At 47.4% G+C, this 21,960-nt stretch overlaps 1 protein-coding gene across 8 annotated transcripts in view; it reads right to left on the minus strand.

Annotated features, from left to right (window-relative positions):
- The window catches only part of BEND2 (BEN domain containing 2), a 60,834-nt gene extending 56,054 nt beyond the window's left edge, over positions 1–4,780 (minus strand). For all 8 annotated transcript variants that reach the window (XM_054471537.1, XM_054471543.1, XM_054471544.1 and 5 more), the window contains exons 1-2: positions 4,643–4,780; positions 430–639 (exon numbers count right to left, since the gene is read on the minus strand). In XM_054471537.1, the coding sequence (XP_054327512.1) occupies positions 430–639; positions 4,643–4,667 (235 nt within the window). In that variant the 5' untranslated portion in view covers positions 4,668–4,780. The remainder of the gene's footprint in view (positions 1–429; positions 640–4,642) is intronic.
- Between the last annotated feature and the right edge of the window lie 17,180 nt (positions 4,781–21,960).

The raw sequence follows: 21,960 nt of genomic DNA on the forward strand, positions 1-21,960 counted from the left end.
TATAATCACTTATGACTTCCAGGAGATTTTTGTTGATTCTTTGAGACTTTCTACATAGATAATCATGCCACCTGCTCCACGGACTGCTGACTCAAGCTGTTATTCCTAGAAGTTCAGTTTTAGCTTTTCACTTTTGCATTGCCACCAAATTGTTATAATTATAGTTGCCAGATATAAATAATTGTTCAAAGACAGAGAATATATTCTCCCCAATGTTTCCTGAGACTGTCTCACACAGAACAAAGGAAACGTGGCAAAGCTTAAGTGAAGGGAAAATGCAAGCAGAAGTAAACATTGTGGTATTACCACGAAGCTAAGCCCTCTGGTCATAACTAATTACTGTAAAGGTTACAGGAATATTTAAGCAATTTACTGGAAATGGGGACCAGAGAGCAAAATTTTGCCAAGGATGAAATTTAACAAAATTACCATATGACATTTGGAGTGGACGGTGATGGTCATCATTGCTGCCTGGAAAATTTGGTGTGGCTGCGTCATCAGTGGGATTATCTGCTGTGACATAAGTGGAATCATCTGCTATGTCATTAGTGGAACTATCTGCTGTTTCAGAAACTTCCACCATCTCAATACTGCAACCATTGTTATCATCACTGTCGTCGACAGTTACAATAACAAAATCTAAGAATAAGCAAAGAGAAAGATTAGATTCAATATCACATTAAATAAAGTTTCTTGAGGAAGCTACCTTATAAAGTTATAGATTGTTTAAAAAACATATTTTAGCTGAAAATTTGTATTACATATTTTTATATCTGTAATCATTACAAGTTAGTTAATGAACCAATAGTAGGAAGTTTTGAAGTATGTATATATGTATGTATGCATACACACACATAGACTACTATCTCTAGTACTTCCAATTTCGTAGAGCAATAAATTTCTTCTCATTTAAGAAATGTGGCCAGCTGGCCCATGCCACAGTGTTCAATGATATGCTTTTAACTTAAATGATGCAACTGGTGTTAAGTAGACATACTTGTGGTGACCATGAAGATCTAAATTTGTTCTCTAAAAACTAATATTAATGTCTATGATGACTGATGATGCAGAAATAAAGTGCAAAAGTAAATGTTGTTATGAAATGAATTAAAACTGAATCTCACAAAATGTGAAATAGGTAACGACAAATATACCAGATGTGAAATATCAACTCGGTAAACCATTTTAATGAATACGAAAACACATTATGCAAAATGTCTAAGATCAAAATAAGCTTTATTTCTTAAAGCTGGCCTGAAAAAGAACACATTTAAGCTTGAAGTATTCACTCACAGACCACATTTAAACTACATCATAATTTGGATTTATTCTATTTATTTCAAATAGACTAATGCAGGAGAATAAAATAATTAGCTAGTGTGAGGGGCATGTGATGATTTGAAAATGGTACTAAATTAGGAACCACAGAATGAAGGTTCCAATGCAGGCTCTGTAATTATCCAGAGGTATGACTGTTGGGCCAGATAAATTGACTCTTTTGCCTCTGTTTTCTCGCCCATAATAAGTGGGGCTTTTTTAAGAGTCACTCTGAAGTCTACTTAATAGTCTTCATGGAAAAAAAATAGAACATTAGAAACCACCTAATTATCTAAACCAAAGTATTAAATAAACAAAAGCTTAAATAAATTATGGTATTTCCCTGAGCTGGAATGGTATATTGCCAATAAGAAGTGTGTTCTCAGGCAGGGCGCGGTAGCGAATGCCTGTAATCCCAGAACTTTGGGAGGCCAAGTGGGGCAGATCGCTTGAGCTCAGAAGTTCGAGACCAACCTGGGCAACATGGCAAAATCCTGTCTCTACCAAGAAAAATAATAATAATAATAATAATACAAAAATTAGCCGGGAGTGGTGGCATGCGCCTGTAGTCTCAGCTACTCGGGAGGCTGAGATGGGATGGCTTGCACCCGGGAGGCTGAGGTTGCAGTGAGCCAGGATCCCGCCACTGCACTCCAGCCTGGGTGACAAAACAAGACCCTGTCTCAAACAAAAAAGAAAGAAAGAACAAGAAGAAGAAGAAGCATGTTCCCAAAGAAAGTGTACTAATACTAGATATGCTTGTGAAATAAAGTTAAATAAAGTTAAAGGGGAGAAAAGGATTCAAAACAGAAAAACACAGTATAATCCTAACTTTGAGAGCCAAAGGTAACATACCAATCGTTATCTAGGTGGCTATCACTGAATAGCAAATTTATTATCATTAGACTTTTCTGTCGATTCTGTACAATGAACTTTAGATTCTGTCATCAGAAGAAAATAACCAAGGCAACTGAAAGTGTATTTTTAAGGCAAGCTTTTGTATATCAACAGATCTTTCAAACTAGAGCTAGTAAAGCTATTGACAACGCCACTAAGGTTTCTCAGTAAATATGTAAAAGTCCAATCAGTTCTTTTAGGTATACACATAACTTTCCCAATTAAATTTTAAAAGACATTTTAACACTTAGAAATTGTTTGAAGATGGCCGGGCATGGTGGCTCTCACCCGTAATCCCCACACTTTGGGATGCCGAGGCGGGCGGATCACTTGAGGTCACGAGTTCGAGACCAGCCTGGCCAACACAGTGAAACCCTGTCTCTACCAATACAGAAATCAGCAGGGCGTGGTGGCGTGCGCCTGTAGTCCCAGCTACTCGGGAGGCTAAGGCCAGAGAATCGCTTGAACCTGGGAGCTGGAGGTTGCAGTGAGCCGAGATCGCGCCATTGCACTCCAGCCTGGGCGACAGAGTGAGACTCCGCCTCAAAAAAACAAAAAAACAAACAAACAAAAACAAGAAACTGTTTGAACATTATACTACCAAGGCGCAAGGCTTTCAATTGCCATCAACTCATCAGATGAGGCACAGCTCACAATGAGTTCTGAAAACTCATTGTTTTCAGAACTTTTCACGCCGGGACCATTTTGAGGAACACACAGCAAAACGGGGCCAATTACAACAGCCAGACTGCTCCGTTTGTTTTAAGAACAATCACTTTCTAAATCTTCCTGCGGGTCTCTCAAAGGCAGCCCTTCCTTTGCCGCCAGAACCGTATCCCATCGCCCAGCACTTGCCGCAGGCCGGACAAGTGAGGCTCAAAAAGGCACCCAGCCCACGCCTCGCTTTAGAAAACACGGCGCAGCAAAGCTGCTCGAAAAATCGCTTTTAGTCAACCTGAAGCCAGTTTGCCGCACTCGGGGAGAGCCGGGAGGCACGCGATCTGCCACCAGCCAAATCAGGGCCTTCCTGTTAACAACCACGCGGCAAGGGGGCCGGGCCCTCACACGCCTCGACAGCCTCCCCCGCTGCAAAGGGACTCCGATTTCGCAGGATCTCCCAACTTCCGCCTCTGTTCCCAACACCCTACGTGTTTCTCTTCCTCCTCATTTACGTACTTACAATAAAACAGCGAAGCTGCACAGTCTGTCTCTAAATCAAACGCGGTTACCATCAAAGCCTCAGACTCCATGTCTCAACCGCAAAACGTCTGACAGGAAATCAACTCGGGAGTTTGTCAATTCTTTAGACTCAAAGCTCTCACCCAGTGCGGTGGTTCACGCCAGTAATCCTAGCACCTTGGGAGACTGAGGCGGGAGCATTGCCTGAGCCCAGGAGTTCGAGACCAGTGTGGGCAACATGACGAAATCCCGTCTCAACAAAAAATACAAAAATTAGCCAGGCGTGGTGGTGCACGCCTGTAGTCTCCGCTCCTCAGGAGGCTGAGGTGAGAGGACCCCTTGAACCCAGGAAGCGGAGGCTGCAGTGAGCCGACATGGCGCCACTGCACTCCCGCCTGGGCAACAGAGCGAGACTCTGTCTGAAAACAAAACAAAACAAAACAAAACCAAGCAAAACCAAAAACAAAAACAAAAAACAACAACAAAAAACCTCTGTGAAAGTCTGAGTCATTCCTCATTCCTCGCCCCCCCATACCCCGCCTCACCAAAAAGAGAACAGCTGAAAAAGGATCAGCTCGTCCCAGAAAGTCAGCATCAAGTATCTAATAAGCTGCAAAATCTCAAAATGTAACCCAAGAGGGCACCCCGGGAGAGGCGGCGGGTACCACCCAAAGCACCCCCCTCAGAACACCCGGAATTTGAGGCTGCGCCCCAGCTGCTATGCCAAAACGCTGAACAGGGCTGTGTTCCGCGGCTGCCCACCAGGGAAAATCAATAAATTCAAGAAAAAGTGCGGCCGCATAGATCTGTATCGCCGGGGCCCGGCGTCACGACCGCCTAGATTGTTTCCCAACCACTCGAGGCTCCGGAAAGAACCGCGGGCCGGAGGGCAACCAGACCCAGCCTCTGGACGCACTCTCGGCACAAGCCCAAGTCACCCCAACCCTGAGCCACCAAGAGCCACGGAGACGCCATGAGCCTCAGGATCACCTCACGTCTCAGGGACATCTTGAGCCCCTGAGACGACCTGAACCCTGGGCCATCTCGGTCCACCACGCCAAATTTCCCACCGGCGCGCTGAGCAATCGGCGGCAGATGGCCAATACCCAGAGGCCGCCCCCCGACATGCCCCGGCCGATGACTAGCCAATCCTGCCGCCCCTGAATGGCCGCCTAAGTGGGTGCCATCCAGACTCTTGACAGAACTTGAGGCCCAAGCTAGTGGGCCAGTTGAGGCGAGGTCACCTTACCCTGTTCCTCGGTCACCTCTGACATCGTGAGATGGCGGGGTCTGGCTCTGAGTCCCGAGACCTGAGGCCTACGTCTGCGCCGCGGCTCCGCGGTAACTGCTTGGTAACTGCGTGGTAACTGCGTACACTCGTTGTCGGAGGCACAATGAGGCGCCGGCAGGAGCCTGGACCACGTCTCTGCGGCTGCGCAGTAGCACTTGGCATGCGTGCGTGACTCCTGGGGGTCAAAGGGCCTCGCCCCCACCCCACTTCCGACCTACTTTCTTAAAGAGTTCTTTTTACAAAAATATACATATGTATGTATATATATATATTTGTACTATATATGTGTGTGTGAATCTATGTAGATACAGATGTAGAGATAGAGATAGAGATAGAGATATAGAGATAGAGATAGAGATAGAGATAATGAACTGGGAGCCAACAGTGTAATTCTGCTCGTCCCAAAACGCACATCATAAAAGAAAAAGTCCAATGTAAGAGAATTGCGTTCAGACTTTCTAGTGTTTTCCGGGTTGCTTCCTCATATCCGATGCCGGCTTTGGGAACAAATCCGAAAACAAGCCAACTTTGAAAATGTGCCCCTAATAAATACCCAGCAACCCCTCCCCTCCCCTCCTTCCTGCTCCCTCTAGTAGTCTGCAGTGTATTCTTTCCATCTTTGTGTCCCTGTGTACCGGATGTTTAAGCTCCTACTTACAAGTGAGAAGATTCGGTATGTGGTTTTCTGTTTCTGTGTTAATTCACTTATGAGAAAGGTCTCCAGCTGTGTACATGCTGCTGCAAAGGACATGGTTTTGTTCTTTCTTATGGCTGCATAGTATTCCATGGTGTATATGTACCACATTTTCTTTATTCAGTCCACCATTGATGGGCACCTAGATTGATTCCATGTCTTTACTATTGTCTTCACATCTTTCAAAACCTGTCTCGGTACTACATCTGTTTGAATAATACCTCCATCAAGACACTTTCCTATAGCCCCCTGGTAAGAAGGATCCCACAGCAGGTAATCTTCACGTCCCTATTAGTATTTAAATTACTTTGCCTGACATTATAAATCCTCGTCAACATGCCTCTCTCCTAAGTTCCTGGAGGACAGCACCATGTCTTATTTATATTTGAACACCACCTCCCTCACAAGATTCTAAGAATTAAATGTTATAAAATATAAAGCACCCGGTGCCTGGAATTTAGGATTCATTTCTTCACTGTGTCAGTTACACAATGACTCTTGGGACTGTGTGTCTCCTCATTTGGGGGAAGGGTAAGAATTTCTTTACTTGTGAGAAGCAAAGGTGTATATTGTTAGGTAGAAACACAGACTTGTTTTGCTATCGTTCCAGAGTGTACATATGTGTAGGAGGATGCATAGAGAAACTGAGGGCTGAAATGGATACACTGTGCTGGTTACCAATGTGTTACCTCTCACCTCCAACTTCACCCACTTTTGCCGACTCCGTGAAAATGGATGTGGGCCCTTTAAATATTTTTCCCTTTGCCAGTGACACAACTTAAGCCTTTGGCAGTAGAAGGTGCTAAAAGGAGAATGTAGGAGGAAAGAGTTTTTTTGCCTCCTGGTTGACCTGTGCTCTCTGAGGACATTGATGCAAAGTGTAGCTTTCTCCTGCAGGAGAGGGCAGATTTCCAGTACTTTAAAGAGGGCATATTTCCAACAAGTTCGTGAAGTTGCAAGGTTGGGTTTCCAGCAAATTCCAGAGAACAGATTTACAGCAAAGTCGACCAGTGCAGCCATTCAGTGAGTCTTAGACACTGTGTCTCAACCCTAAGGGTAGGGCCTGTTTCTTATACCTGTAATTTGTAAAGAATATTTTAGAGTTTTCTTATTAGCTAATCTCTCATTACTCCAGTCCTCTTTCATATTTAATATATTTTTCTTTTTTTTTTCTGAGACAGGGTCTGGCTCTGTCATCCAGGTTGGAGTACAGTGACTCGATCATGGTTCACTGCAGCCTGGATCTCCCGGGTTCAAGCGATCCTCCCACCTCAGCCTCCCAAGTAGCTGGGACTACAGGCGTGCGCCACCATGCCCAGCTAATTTTAATTTTTTTTGTTGAGATGGGGTCTCCCTATGTTGCCCAGGCTGGTCTCAAACTCCTGGGCTCAAGCGATCCTCCCACCTCGGCCTCCCAAAGTGTTGGGATTACAGGCATGAGACACCACACCCAACCAATAATTCTTTACGTTAAACTTTCCCTGTTCAAATTACTGCATGGTATTTCTCTTCATATTGGACCTGGAGGGATGCACCCACCTTTTGGGATTTCCTTCTAGCACACAGTACTCAATAGGTACACAAGGTTTGTTCATGGACTGTAATTGAATAGCCAACAGATACTCAGTAATCCCCTTCAGTTTAATTTCTGGTCGGTCCTCTCCATTCATTTGCCTGACCCCTGTTCTCCACGGAGGGAGATGGGAGGGAGGGAAGAAACACTTTCCTACTGTCACACCTAAGACTGGTTTTCCATTTCCTGTCCTGCCTAAGCTACATTAACCTGAGCAGGGAAGAACCGCAGGCAAAGGAGGCTTCCCAGCAATGGGAGAAGTGAGAGGAGATGCTGCAAAGCTGTCTGTTCCCAGGTGCAAGCTGGACCACGGCAGCTACAGAGCAGGTATTTCTGTCAACAGCCAGTACAGTCATGGCAATGTGGAGTTCCGCAGCCTGTAATTGTGGACTGGTGAACATCTTCTGAAAGACAGCTTTAAAAAAAGCTGGATGCAATGTTTTTTAAATATTATAGCATTAGGCCGGGCGCGGTGGCTCACGCCTGTAATCCCAGCACTTTGGGAGGCCGAGGCGGGTGGATCACGAGGTCAGGAGTTCAAGACCAGCCTGGCCAAGCCAAGATGGTGAAACCTGGTCTCTACTAAAAATACAAAAATTAGCCAGGCGTGGTGGCAGGTGCCTATAGTCCCAGCTACTCGGGAGGCTGAGGCAGGGAATCGCTTGAACCTGGGAGATGGAGGTTGCAGTGAGTCGAGATCACGAAACTGCACTCCAGCCTGGGCGACAGAGGAAGACTCTGTCTTTAAAAAATATATATATATATACGTGTATATATATGTATATATATACGTGTATATATATGTATATATATACGTGTATATATGTATATATATGTGTGTATATATGTATATATATGTGTGTATATATATGTATATATATATACCATTAAAGAATATCATAAAGTTAACAATTACTGAGCTAAGATCTGAGAAAGACCCAAAACCTAGATAGGTGTGATAAACTGAAAGCATTGCTTTTGTTCTTGGACATTTGCTGATGCAGAAGAGGCCAAAGGAGGCTGAGCTACACGTTGGGTGGTTTTGTGGGACTGAGGAACAAAAGTCAGAATCTGGGACCCACCAAAGGAAGAGAGTTTGCAAACCACCTCCCACCTCAAACTGAGACCACAAAGAGACAAATCTTCAGAGTAAAAGTAACCAAAAATTAACCACGTAGTCTCTAGATCAGCCTCATGTCACCTGCGAATTTAGCACTCCCAGGTGCCTGCATAAAGCAAGCAGATATTCTCTCTTGCAAAGATAATGGTAACTTATTTCTACAAAGAATTACTTATTTTATTTATTTATTTTCAAAGATATTCTTTTAAAAATTTTTTATTTCAATAGCTTTTGGGGTACAAGTAGTTTTTTGTTACAGGGATGAAATATATAGTGGTGAATTCTGAGATGTTACTGCATCTGTCACCAGAGTAGTGTACACTGTACCCAATCTGCAGAGTCTCACTCTGTCACCCAGGCTGGAGTACAGTAGCACAGTCTCCACTCACTGCAACCTCTGCCTCCCAGGTTCAAGTGATTCTCCTGCCTCAGACTCCTGAGTAGCTGGGACTACAGGTGCGCACCACCACATTTGGCTTATTTTTGTATTTTTAGTAGAGACAGCGTTTCACTATGTTGGCCAGGCTGGTTTTGAACTCCTAACCTCTGGTGATCTGCCAGCTTCAGCATCCCAAAGTGCTGGGATTACACGTGTGAGCCACTGCAGTTTTTTTAATTCCACACCATCCTCCCACTCTCCTTCTTCTGAGTCTTCAATGTCCATTATACCACTCTGCATGCCTTTGTATACCCATAGCTTAGCTCCCACTTATAAGTGAGAACATGCAGTATTTGGTTTTCCATTCCTGAGTTACTTCACTTACAATAATAGCCTCCAGCTCTGTCCAAGTTGCTGCAAAAGACAATATTTCATTCCTTTTTATGGCTGAGTAGTATTCCATGGTGTATATATACCACATTTTCTTTATCCACTCATCGGTCAATGGGCACTTAGGTTGGTTCCATATCTTTGTAATTGTGAATTGGGCTGTAATAAATCTATGTGTGGCAGGTGAATCACTTGAGGTCAGGAGTTCAAGATCAGCCTGGCCAACATGGTGAAACTCCGTCTCTACTAAAAATACAAAAAAACAAAAAAATTAGCCAGGCATGGTGGCGGGCACCTGTAATCCCAGCTACTCAGGAGGCTGAGGCAGGAGAATTGTTTGAACCCAGGAGGCAGAGGCTGCAGTGAGTCGAGATCGCGCCTTTGCACTCTAGCCTGGGTGACAAGAGCAAAACTCCGTCTCATAAATAAAGAAATAAACAAACAAATAAATAAATCTGCATGTACATGTGTCTTTTTCATATAATGACTTATTTTCCAATAGTGAGATGGGTTTGCTGGATCGAATGGTAATTCTACTTTTAGTTCTTTAAGGAATCTCCACGTTGTTTTCCATGGAGTTTGTACTAATTTACGTTCCCACCAGCAGTGTTTATAAGCGTTCCCCTGTCACCATGTGCATGCCAACGTTTATTTTTTTTTTTTTAGTTTTTAATAATGGCCATTACAAAGAATTTTGAAATAGAATATCCAGCATAAAATGAAATAGAACCAGATATAGGAGGAGATAAGACAGCAGGAGAAAGAAGAAAGAAGAAATGGAAACATCTATACTGGGGGACACGAGCCTTCTGCTGCCCCCTACCCCCGACTCTCCAACAACCACAGAGTGGTCCTGGCATGGGCGCTGGCCTAGCCATCTCAGTCCTCTGAAGGAAGCTAGCTCTGTGAGCCTCTTGGGACATCCCAGGGGAGGGCCCAGACTGAAAACCCTGGAGGGTCCAAGTTTTCAGAAGGGAGCCTCCTCACCCTTCATTAATGGGAAACCTCCGTGTCCCAGCAAAGCCGGGAAGAGAGAAGCTCACTGGCCTGGGAGTTGGCAGCTTCAGTGACAGGCTAAAATGAAAGCTGGGGACACAGCACACTGCAAGGTGTGGAGTTGAATCAGGGGCCTTGACGTTTCTGGGGACGAGAGGAACAGAGCAAGTGAAGGCTGGGGATCTTGGAATGCAACTCATGGAAGGAGGGAACGCATTCCCCAGGGGAGCTGGAGGAGGGAAGGGGCGGCAGGAGTGCAGGCCCAGCCTGGCAGCCTCTGCCCTCCAGCAAGTGGGGAGGGCAAGCCAGGGCACTCCCACAACACAGCCTGTATTGGTCACTCTGCCAGATACCGGGTTCCCCACCCCAGCTGCACCCCAGGATCACCAGGAGAACTGTCAAGACGCCTGATGCCCAGCCTGAGCCCAGAGATGCCCATGCCTGGTGGGGGCAGCCAACTCAGGGTTCAGAAGCTGCAGGCGCCTCTCACGGTGGCCAGGCCGGATCACCTGCTTGCAGCTCCACGCACTGTCAGCCACAGGATCAGGACGTTAAAGCCTCACACCAACCAACGAGGCAGGTTCCTAGCATCAACCTAGTTGATGTGCAGTGGAAGCAAGCAGGCCTTGCTCTGCCTACTGGGCCTGCAAGAAGAGGGGAAGAGTTGACTTAAATGCAGCCCACAGGACACGAGAGGGGACAATATGGCCACAGAGCAGCGTCCAGCTGGCCATGGCGCCACTCTCCACTTGTTTCCACTCCACTCCATTCAAACTCCTGCCACCCGGGGGGGTCCATCTCACCAGGCACAGTGGTCGTCACCCGTGGCCTGGAGCCCCAGACGCAGCTCCAGTGGCCTGGCCAAGGCGTGCAACGCCATGCTTTCATGAGGCCCTGAGAGCCTGCTGCTTTGTTGACCCCAGTGTTTGCAGTGGGTTTTTGGCCCTAAGGGCAGGTTTGACAAAGGAGTGTGTATTAGTCAGGGTTCTCCACAGGGACAGAACTAATAGGATAGATGTATATATAAAGGGGAGTTTATTAAGGAGGATTGACTCACATGATCACAAGGTAAAGTCCCATAATAGACCATCTGCAAGCTGAGGAGCAAGGAAGCCAGTCTGAGTCCCAAAACCTCAAAAGTAGGGAAGCCAGCGGTGCAGCAGCCTTCAGTCTGTGGTCGAAGGTCCAAGAGTCCAAAAGCTGAAGAACTTGGAGTCCAACGTTTGAGAGCAGGAAGCATCCAGCATGGGAGAAAGATGTAGGCCAGAAGACTAAGCCAGTCTAGTCCTTCCATGCTCTTCTGCCTGCTTTTATCCTAGCCGTGCTGGCAGCTGATTAGATGGTGCCCACCCAGATTGAGAGTAGGTCTGCCTCTCTCAATCCACTGACTCAAATGTTAATCTCCTTGGCAACACCCTCACAGACACACCCAGGGACAATACTTTGCATCCTTCAATCCAATCAGGTTGAAACTCAATATTAACCATCAGAGGGTATGTTCTTTGTAAGGACAGGGAAAAGCCCGGAGGAGCTACAGAGAAGCACCGAGCTCCGGCCATCGGCTGTGAAAGCTGGATCCCATGTGTTCATGGGCACAGACACATGTCTGTGTGTGAGTGTGTGCATGCGTGTGTCAGAGAGAAAAAGAGAGAGGAGGGAGGGAGGGAGGAAGATGGATGGGGTTGAGATGGCGATGAAAAGAGGAGACAGGCTGAACACCAGACAGAGTGACAGGCTAGCACCTCACCATTTCTGTGTTACCTACAAAACGGTGACCTTAGTAGAGTAAAATTTGCCTGAGAACTTCACCCTGTCTCCCAGGCTGAGTCTAGCACTCAGCCTTCTGGGAGGCGGGTAGCAGAGTGTTAGGTGTGCCCCAGGGGTGGTGGAAGGTGGCAGCACCTCCAGCTGAAGGAGGCCTCCTAATTAGGCACAACCTGAGCTGTCACCTCCTCCGACCCCATCAGCCCATGCTGATCGCCACCAGGTGCACGACTCCGGGGCACACCTCTCACTCACCTAGCTCCGGGTGGGGAAGCAAATCCCACGTGGCTTCCTCCCGAGCCTGCGTTTGGGTGGGGGAACCGGCCTGCACCATCCCACCCTTTCAGGGCCCCAGGAGACTGGGCCCCAGCGCACTCTGCCTTCCCGCTTGCCCAGTTCAACAGAGAGTCTGCAGCCTCGAATCCAGATCACAGAGGGCCAGCCTCCAGTGACCTTTCTGGATTCTGCACCTTGACGTTTTCATGCCGAGAAAGCAAACAGGAAAGACGCCTTTTGAATGCTCTAGTCAAAGTTTCCGCTAAGACCACTGCAGAAAGCTCAGCTTCTCAGACCTCAGGCAAGCTTGAAAGTACTTTCCTCTACCATTTTAAAGAGAAAGGGAGTTGTGCTTCACTCGCGGTCATTAACCCAACAACTTGGGCTACTCTCAGAGGGACACTTGCTCTTCTGAGCACAGCCCAGGAAAAGGCAGAAAGAAATTCTTCGAGTGGACCCCAAGGAAAATACGCGGTTGGGATGCACATCCTAGGTAGTGCGCGGAGCAGACGGTCAGCTCCTGTTGGCTGAGAGCTCCAGAGCTCCAGAGCTCCCAGAATACGAATCTGATTGTGTGGCCTCCCGCCATTGATCACCCTTCAGTTGATTCCCACAGCTCCTGGGATCCCATTCAAAGCCGACCCAAGGTCCTTCCTGCTCCAGGCCCTGCTCAGCTGTCCAGAACCCAAGCTCAAAAGAATTTGGAGAAGGAATTTCAAGTCTTCCTTAATAGTAAGGCTTCCTGGGGCTGCAGTTCCACTGTGTGTGCGGCTGGGTGAGCTGTGGCCAGGCTGTAGAAAAGGGAGTAGCAGGGGCCTGGGGGTGGGAAAGGCAGGGAGACAGGCAGAGACAGAGTGGGCACTCTTTGGGATGAGGCACTTCCACTTCTTGATCTCCCTGAACTGTCAGGGGAGGGGCGATCCTCATTGGACCAAGCAGAAAACAGACTCGGATTGCCTGAGCCCTGTGACAAAGCCACACAGGCAGAGGTGGCAGAGGAGGGGGGCCCAGCCCTGAGTGCCTTGGGCAGGTCTTTCCCTCTCCAACCCCTTTCTTAAAGGCTCTGAGGTTCTTGGACGGAGGAGGGGCCCTGAAAGGAGAGGCAAGGAAAGCGCCATGGAGGGGCCTCCGTGGACAGGGCCAAGCCAGCGGGAGCCAGCCCTGAGAACAGGCGGCCCCCACAGGCCCTCCGCAGGCCCCCAGCAGGAACTGGTAGACCGTCTGCGTTCACTGGAATTTCTGACTTGGTGTGGGTTTGGTGACCCGCACACGTGTTGGTACGGGAGTCCGTGTGTTGCCTTCACCCACAGGGCACCCTGTCCTGGACTCCCGCCTCCCTGGCTTCCAGTGCTGGGCCTCTGCTCTCTGTGGCCCCCTGACCCTGGCACCCCGTGGATGGCTTGAGAAGCCTCTGCACCTCCCCTCCAGGCTCCACGACTCCTCCCTCTGCAGAATGACGCCAACTGCTGTTGGACCACGGCCCCGTGGCCCAAGGGCTACCTCTGATGGTCTCCCTTTTCACTGCCCTCTCCAGCCCCGCTGCTGCACCAGGAGATCAAGCTCCCCAGCCCTCTCACTGAGCCCCCGGTCCTCACCCGCGAATCCCACCTGAGCAGTCCTCTGCCTCTCAACCTGCCTTGGGGCATGGTGTCCTCTAAACACCCACCTTCCAACCTGAGCTCTTCGCGCCTGTCTTACGTGTAGACAGAGGCTCCTGGTGCCTGAAGCCAAGCCCTGTCTACAGGCCAGGAGCCCCAGATCCCTCCCACGACGGCAACACGAGAGGAGGACCAGCCCACCCCGAAGGACAGCCAAGCCCCTGGCCCGAGGCTTGCCTCACACACTTGCGGCCGCGTGTTTTCTTCTCCAGCCACTCAAATTCTCACGTTTCTTTTCCTCCCTGAACCCACCCCCCAGTCCCTCCTTCCATCACCTTCCGCCTCGTGGGTCTTTTAAGCGCAGTTAGCCACAGCCGACCACCGGCTTTCTACAGTCCAAATCCACTGGCTCCTCCCAGCTTTCCTCTGCCTTAAGGTCCCGTGAATTTCAGCATGCATGGCCACTCCTGCTGAGCTGTGTCTTGACTCCTGGAATTCACTTCTTCATTGAACACATCCTCACTGAGCACCTCCAGGGCGCCATGCACAATCGTGAGGCGGGGACAGAGCGGGCAGCCGCACACACCAGGCCTTGACCTTGACCTTCTTTCTGGTCAGCAAGGGGAGGGAAAACAGAAATGAACAAAATTCTTTCCGAAGGCGTGGAGCACTGTGAAGAAAGTGAAAGGGGATGACAAGGAAGGGAGGACGTGCCAAGAGGGACAGTCACAGAAGACTTCTCTGAGAGGCCACATTGGAACTGAGACATGAATGGTTCAAAGAGGAAGAAGCCCCAACACCTGGGAACAGAGAAACCCAGGAAGAGCCACTGCAAAGGCGGGGCCCAAATTCAGGAGGAAGCTGGACATGCGGAAGCGTGGGAGAAATGGCCAGGGCAGCTTCACAAGAGTGGCCGAGAGGAGAAGGATGGGTCCAATATTCAGTAAGGGTCAGAATCAAGTAAGACAACGAGAGAAGGGAATGAAACACATCACGGGTAGATATGGACCCTACTAAAACAGAAAGACACGGACAGGAGCAGAAGAGGTGTGAGGATGGAGCACAGAAAGACAGAAGAGACGGGCGAGGGCAGATCCTGTGTGAGTACCAATGAAAGGAAGACAGGAAGAGATGGTCAGAGCCACATCATGTGTTGGCGTTGAGTGTAAGTAATACAATAAGGCATAGGCTGGGCATGGTGGCTCATGCCTGTAATCCCAGCACTTTGGGAGGATGAGGCAGGCAGATCACTTGAGGTCAGGAGTTTTAGACCAGCCTGGCCAACATGGCAAAACTCCATCTCTACTAAAAATACAAAAATTAGCCAGGCGTGGTGGCGCGCACATGTAATCCCAGCTACTCGGGAGGCTGAGACAAGAGAATGGCTTCAACCTGGGAGGCAGAGGTTGCAGTGAGCCAAGATCTCGCCACTGCACTCCAGCCTGGGTGACAGAGCAAGACTTTGTCTGACAAAAAATAAAATAAAAGAAACTTCAGTGCCTTTTGTTCATGTGACTTTAGCAATCTTTTGGAAATAAAGACAGTTTTAAAAATTATTGGTTAACGAGGTGTGGTGGCTCACGCCTGTAATCCCAACACTTTGGGAGGCAGAGGCCGGCAGATCATTTGAGGTCAGGAGTTTGAGACCAGCCTGACCAACATGGTGAAATCCATCTCTACTAAAAATACAAAAAAATTAGCCGAGCGTGGTGGCACACACCTGGAATCTCAGCTACTCGGGAGGCTGAGGCAGGAGAATCGCTTGAACACAGGAGGCAGAGGTTGCAGTGAGCCGAGATCACAAAAAATAAAAGTTGCTAAGAGTTAACACTGTAATATATAATTGACACTACTGGAGAAACAGTTTTACATACAAGGTGTGTAAGGAAAGTATAATGTTTCTTTAGTAAAGATTAGAAGAAGGCATGGGAATATGGCTTTTGTTAAAGGGAATATAATTTTGTCTAGTTCAGAGGGTTTTAAAGATTGTCTTCACCTAAAAGAGTAATGAGACAAAACTGAAGGTTTAAGCAAGGTGAAAAGGTTTTGTGAAGCAGCAGATGGCAAACCCACACTCATGACTCTTCCCTGAGGGCGCTATTGACACAGGCGGGACTAGAGATGGGTAGAGTGGCAAAAGGAGGAGGGGAAAAGACTCAGGGATGATAAGCAGGAGATGGCTGTGGCTTGGAGGTGGAGACATTAGCTGACAGTTGGATGCATGGGCCAGGAACACAAGGAGAAAGTTCAGGAAAGAAGCTTTGCCTAGAAAGGTGGTGGTGGTGGTGATTGTTGATTTTGTTGTTAGTGCCTCAGAGGGTCTCATTAACTTCCAACTTTCTGCCACAGACCATAGCCTGTACTGTGCTTTCTGACATTCAGAGGGTTCTTGGTAGCGTAGTAGGTATTCAATTTTGTGAACGTTCTATGGAGTACTGAAAAGGCTGTGTTCCCTTTTTTAATTTGATGTCTATTAATAATGCCTTTACAACGATACCAATATCTACCATTAATTTTGCATACATCTATCAAAAGCTGAGAACAAAGTCTTTCATTCCTGTTGCCTTTCTATTAAATTATCCATAAGGTTCATCTGGTCCTGCTTTCTGCTGTTGATTACGTGTAATTGATCATACACAAGTTCATTATCTGCACTTGAACCTCTTACCAGGTAGCCAGTCCTGAGGTATTGACTGCTTTTTGCCTCTAATTCTCCCTCGCCTGGATCAGTAATATCATGGTGGCACTTTCTGTTTGCTTGCTGATGAGTTTCTGTCCAGTCCTTTATTTATTTAAGAGACAGGGGTCTCCCTATGTTGCCCAGGCTGGTCTTGAACTCCTGGGCTCAAGCAACCCTCCCGCCTCAGCCTGCCCAGTAGCTGGGATGACAGCAGGCACCACCATGCCCGGCTGGACCTTTTATTCTAATATTTAAGGTAAATGATGAGGTAGGTAAAAGCACAAGATTGTTTTTAAAATAAATCCTGAAATCTTTTTAACGTGAGCGTTTAATCTGTTTCTATGTAATGTCATTACATTAAGTTGGTCTTCTGACATACGTTATGTTTTTTCCTTATGATCTGGCTATTTCTGCTGCCTGCTAAATGGCAATGTTTTATTGCCTTTTGTCTTCCACAGTGATTTGGACATGATATAGCCTGTGTTCTTGAAATTGAACAATTATTATAACAGCAATATACTGCAGAGAAATCAGAGAGTGAAGATAAGCAAAACGAAGAGAACATGGCCAGAATCCCACCTGCCCCTCCACACCCATTATAGACGGGTTGATGTGTATCTTCCAACATCTTCTAGACATATAAACACATCTGAGTATAAACACACAATGGGATCCCCTGCAGAAGGAATGCTACAAATCTGCCTGTGACCTGCTTTGATCAACATATCGTGTATTTTTCCATGTGAATAAATGACTTTCCCCTGTATAACTTTTTCATGACTGCAAATGTGTCCCATTGAATGGATATAACATAATTTCAACAGTTCCCCTATTGTGGACTTGTTTATGAGCCCTTTGTCATTGCTAACAATATTGTGATGAACAGGCTTGCTAATACCTTACTCTTTGAGCACGTGGTTACTTCTGCAGGATACATTGGAAGTAGAGAAATTACTAAATCAATAGGTGTGTGCCTTTTTCAGGCTTTTTCTGTGTAATGCCTACCTGCCTTCTGGACATGTTACACCAAATTCACGTACCGTTAGCATGAGTATTTGACATTCCTTTGACCTTTGCTAAATTTTGTTTCAACTTTTATTTTAGATTCAGGGAGTGCACGCGCAGGTTTGTTACCTGGGTATATTGTGTGACGCTGACGTTTGGGGGACGAATCATCCCGTCACCCAGGTAGTGAGCATAGCACCCAACAGTGAGTGTTTCAGCCTTTGCTCTCTTCCCTCCCTCCCCCATCTAGTAGTCCCCACTTTTTTATTGCTGCCATCTTTATGTCCATCAGTACCCAATGTTTAGCTCCCACTTACAAGCGAGAACATGCAGTATTTGGTTGTCTGTTCCTACACTAATTCACTTAGGATTATGGCCTCCACGACTTTGCTAAATTTATAAAAGGTGAAGAATCACACACACCCTGTTTTACTTCGTGTTTCTTCAGTCACTGGCGAAGCTCAACATTTTTCATGTGTGGTATCAGCCCACAAGTTGACCTGCAGTGATCCCCACCCCCTGGTAGTCCCGCTCCTGTGTAATCCACCCCACAGTGAATCAGGGATGGTCTGCAGGCCAACAGAACACCGCAGAAGTCGTCACTTCTGACCCTAGGGTACAAAAGACAGTATTTGTTTCCTGTAATTCACATGTTCCTTGTTGCTGAACCTGTGCTCAATTTTGTGAAAGGTCTTTGGATGCCTCTGCCTCTCTCCTGAATTGCTTCTGCCTCCCATCCACTGCAGTCTTGGGAGCCTTGTACCGGAGGGAATAGGTGGCTGAGGTGGGCAGCCCCATGAGAATGGAGGCCTTCTGCCAACAGCCACAGAGGAGCTGAGGGCTCCAGTCAACGTGTGTGGGTGACCAACCATCCTGGAACTGCGGGGTGAGCCAGGGCACAAGCCTCTCAGTGCTAACTCCGGCAACAAGCTGGTCATCCTATACATGAGTGAGCCATCTGGGAAGCAGAGCCCCGTCCTAGTCAAGCCTTGAGATGACTGCAGTTCCAGCCGACAGTGAGTATATGACCTGTAAGACCCTGGGGCAGAACCACATGGCTGAGCGGCGCCCAGATTTCTGATCATCAGACCCTGCATGAGATCATGAGTGTTTGTTGTTTTAAGCTGCTAAGTTTGGGGGTAATTTTGTTCCACACAAGTAATACATTATATTTTTAAAACATTTTATAAGGATTTAATATGTGATAAAGGTGATGAATTTACCCGCTGGGAAAAGTGTAGGAACAATTGGTTTATCCTGGGGAAAAGATAAAGGTTTTCAATCAAATGATCACCAGATGTACTGAGGACGTCTTGAAAAGAAAGCCACAGACCTACTGGAAGAGGGACAGGTGTGTCTTGACAGAAGCTCACTCCTGCTCAGGGTCTTTGGCCTTCAACACACACCTCCCTTGACCCCTGCCCATCATCCTTCAGGTCTTGGTGGAAACGATGCTTTCTCCACAAGCCCTGTGCAATCTTCTCAGCCAGGTAGAGGCTGCCTGGTGGATCTCTCATGGCTAAGCCACCTGCCGCATTTTGCACACTCATGAGTTCCGTAGGTGTTTGTATGTTTCATGCTGTCTTCCCAGATAGACTGAGCATCCTGAGGCTAGGGATGGTGCCTATGCTGTGCACTCTCTCATGCCCAGCTGCCTGCCAGTCTGCAGTGCCTTATGGGGCATTTTCCTCCCTGACTTCTTGGTTCTTTGACATGGGGTTTGAAAACTCCACTTGGCAGTGTGTGCTCCCATCAGGGCTCTTCTGTTTCAGCTTCCACCTGCAGTGCTGTGCCTGTGGGGTCCACATGTGCTACCCACGCCCCAGCTCCAGGTGTTGCAGCCGCCTCCTTGGCTAGGGTTTGCTGAGTGTTTTGGAATTGACATAACCTGAAGGAACAACGCAAGGGGTGCCGCATGGCCACGCCCCAAATGACCATACTACATGGCATCTGAAGACGCCGTGGATTGTAAAACCCATCCAGATGTCAGACACGTTCATGCCTGGGAAAAAAAGAACATCTTAGAATTGATGATGTATGTATTTTCTCAATCCAGCTTCAAGGGCCTGAGAGTTGTAGAAATATTTCCCAGATGGGCAAAAGCTTGCCTGCCCTTCTTAGTTTTCAGGGGTACCCTGTGTTCTGGTCATTTTCTTTTTCCAAAAGGTATTTAGTGAGAATACCTCACTAAATAGAGAGTGAGTGATTCAATGGCTGCTAGCAAGATGTCATGTTAAACCAGTGGCTGGTTGGGGATTTTACAGTTTTTAATTCTCTTCAGAGCCACACCATCCTCCAATAACTCCCTCTTTCTTCCTATAGTTTCAGTGCTTGACTGGCTATATGTAAAACACAGAAGTGAAATCAACCAGAAAATAATCCAAAGGCCAAATGGAACCTTATGTCAGTCATTCACTGACACTTGTGGAATGGCTCAGTATGTGTTTGCTACTTAAAAACAGCCTCAATCTGATTCCCAGGATTACGATTCTATCAACAAGTAATTGATTCCTGATGGCAAGAGTCAAAGCTGGTGAAACTCACTGCCCTCATGAAGAGTTCATTCTAGTGGGGAAAGACATCCAATATGCAAATAAATAAACAAGTGAATGAATGAATGAACAGTGGCAGGAAATGTATCAGTTGCATCTCACCATATTTTTGAGCTATGGTAATGAATCCCCAAATCCACTAAAGACAAATTCACATGGTGAACCCCCATCTCCACTAAAAATAGAAAAATTAGCCAGGTGTGGTGGTGCGCACTTGTAATCCTAGCTACTCAGGAGGCTGAGGCAGGAGAATCGCTTGAATCCAAGAGGCGGAGGTTGCAGTGAGCTGAGACTGCACAATTGCACTCCAGCCTGGGCAAGAGAGAGAGACTCTGTCTCAAAAAAAATAAATAAATAAAAAATAAATAAAACCACCTGTTCAGCTTTTAAGAGCTAACATTTTATGTCTTAAGCCACCCATCTTTTCACATTAACATCTATGAAATCAGTTTGCATTTTTTTTTTTTTGAGGCGGAGTCTCACTCTGTCACCTAGGCTGGAGTGCAGTGGCACAATCTCAGCTCACTGCAGCCTCCGCCTCCCGGGTTCAAGCGATTCTCCTGCCTCAGCCTTCGGAGTAGCTGAACTACAGGCGCGTGCCACCACACCCGGCTAATTTTTGTATTTTTAGTAGATGAGGTTTCACCATGTTAGCTAGGCTGGCCTAGAACCCCTGACCTCAAGTGACCCGCTCGCCTCGGCCTCCCAAAGTGCTGGGATTACAGGCGTGAGCCACCACGCCCGGCCCAGTTTGTGTATTATAATCAATGGTGAGTGATTTAATAGGTAGCATTTTCCTTCACTATTTGGTAAACGGTGCATCTTAAAATCAACAGGGTCTTAGATTTGATGAAATATACTAGTTTATTTAAACTAGATAATATAAAGGCCACTTTCTGTGGGAGTTTTACTCTTCTTTCTGAACGGTGGGCCACCTCTACAGGACAGATACGCTGAAGAAGGTAGACAAGTCCAGGTCTGGTCAGGGACATACTAGCCATTCTGAATCTTCAGAATGGAAGTGGTTTAATACAGAATCAGAAGCTTATATGGCTCCTGGAAGGCAGGGGCTAAGGTGAGGGAGGAAGTTTCTAGAAACCCAGGACTGCAAGAGTCACAGAGAAGTTCCCCTGCCCCCAGTGGTCTCAGCTGCCTGCACGACTGAAGTGGGTGAGTCTCAAGGTGATATCCAGAGGCTGCTGGCAAACCCCACATCTGCCTCCTGCTGATGCTCGAAAGCCTGTCCTGTGCAGCCACCAGAAGGAAGCGGCTTCTCCTCACCTCCCTCCTCCCCAAATCAGGGCACAGGGTCTCTTGGGGCAGAATCTAAGAATCCAGGTCTACTGGCAAAGGAGTGTGGCAAGTGTCGCATCCAGGCTTTATGCCTCTAAGGACAGGGAGGAACCGAGAAGCGCTGGGATGGTGCCAAGTACCAACAATGTTCAGCACTTTAGAACACATCAGTGACTCCGTACGTTAACTGCAGAGAAGCTTAATCTTTTTCGTCTTACATGAATGTAAAAGGAAGTTGTAAGACATGTGTCCTGCTCCCAACGGACTGATTTCTGCCCCCGTGGAATATGTGCACCCACCCTGCCCCTGACATCAGTGGACTTGAGCCTCCAAGGCTAGCCAAAGCCAGGTGGAGGAGTGAGGCCAAAGGAGGAGCAGGGCTTGGCAAGGCCAAAACCCTGCCCTGGCCACCCCGTTGTCCCTGAGGGATTATTTCCACAAATGCATGTGCTTAAGTGCTTTAGTCCTATGGCAGGAGAACAGGACACACCACTACTGATGCATAAGGACACGTCACTTATGGGCACTTGGCACTGACTCATACGTCCTGTCATAAATGCCGACGTTCTCCTTTTCATGAACGCTGGTTTGTCTGTTATGTTCTAGGCAGCTCGAGGAGAGGAGCTAGGTCCCTTATTTCTAAAACATCTCCCCTCAATGCTGATAGTATCCCTACAGGCAGAAAGGTGATCCCATAACACTAGAGTGGCCTCTATTAGAGCAGGGGGAGTGGCCAAGCTCAATTTGAGCATGTGCTAACTATGGAGTGTCGTTCTTAAGGTTTAGTGACATCAACCTGCTGACAAAATAGGGCAAACAGCCAGAAGAGAGGAAGGACTGTCCGCCACACATTCTAACAGTGGACTCTCGCTTGCACATCCTCTCAAACCTAAAGCTCTCCCACATTGCCTGGATCAGCCTCAGGAGACTTTGTGAGCAAGCCCCAGCATCCAGCT

The sequence above is a fragment of the Pongo pygmaeus genome, chromosome X (assembly GCF_028885625.2).
Source record: "Pongo pygmaeus isolate AG05252 chromosome X, NHGRI_mPonPyg2-v2.0_pri, whole genome shotgun sequence".
Lineage (NCBI taxonomy): Eukaryota > Metazoa > Chordata > Mammalia > Primates > Hominidae > Pongo > Pongo pygmaeus.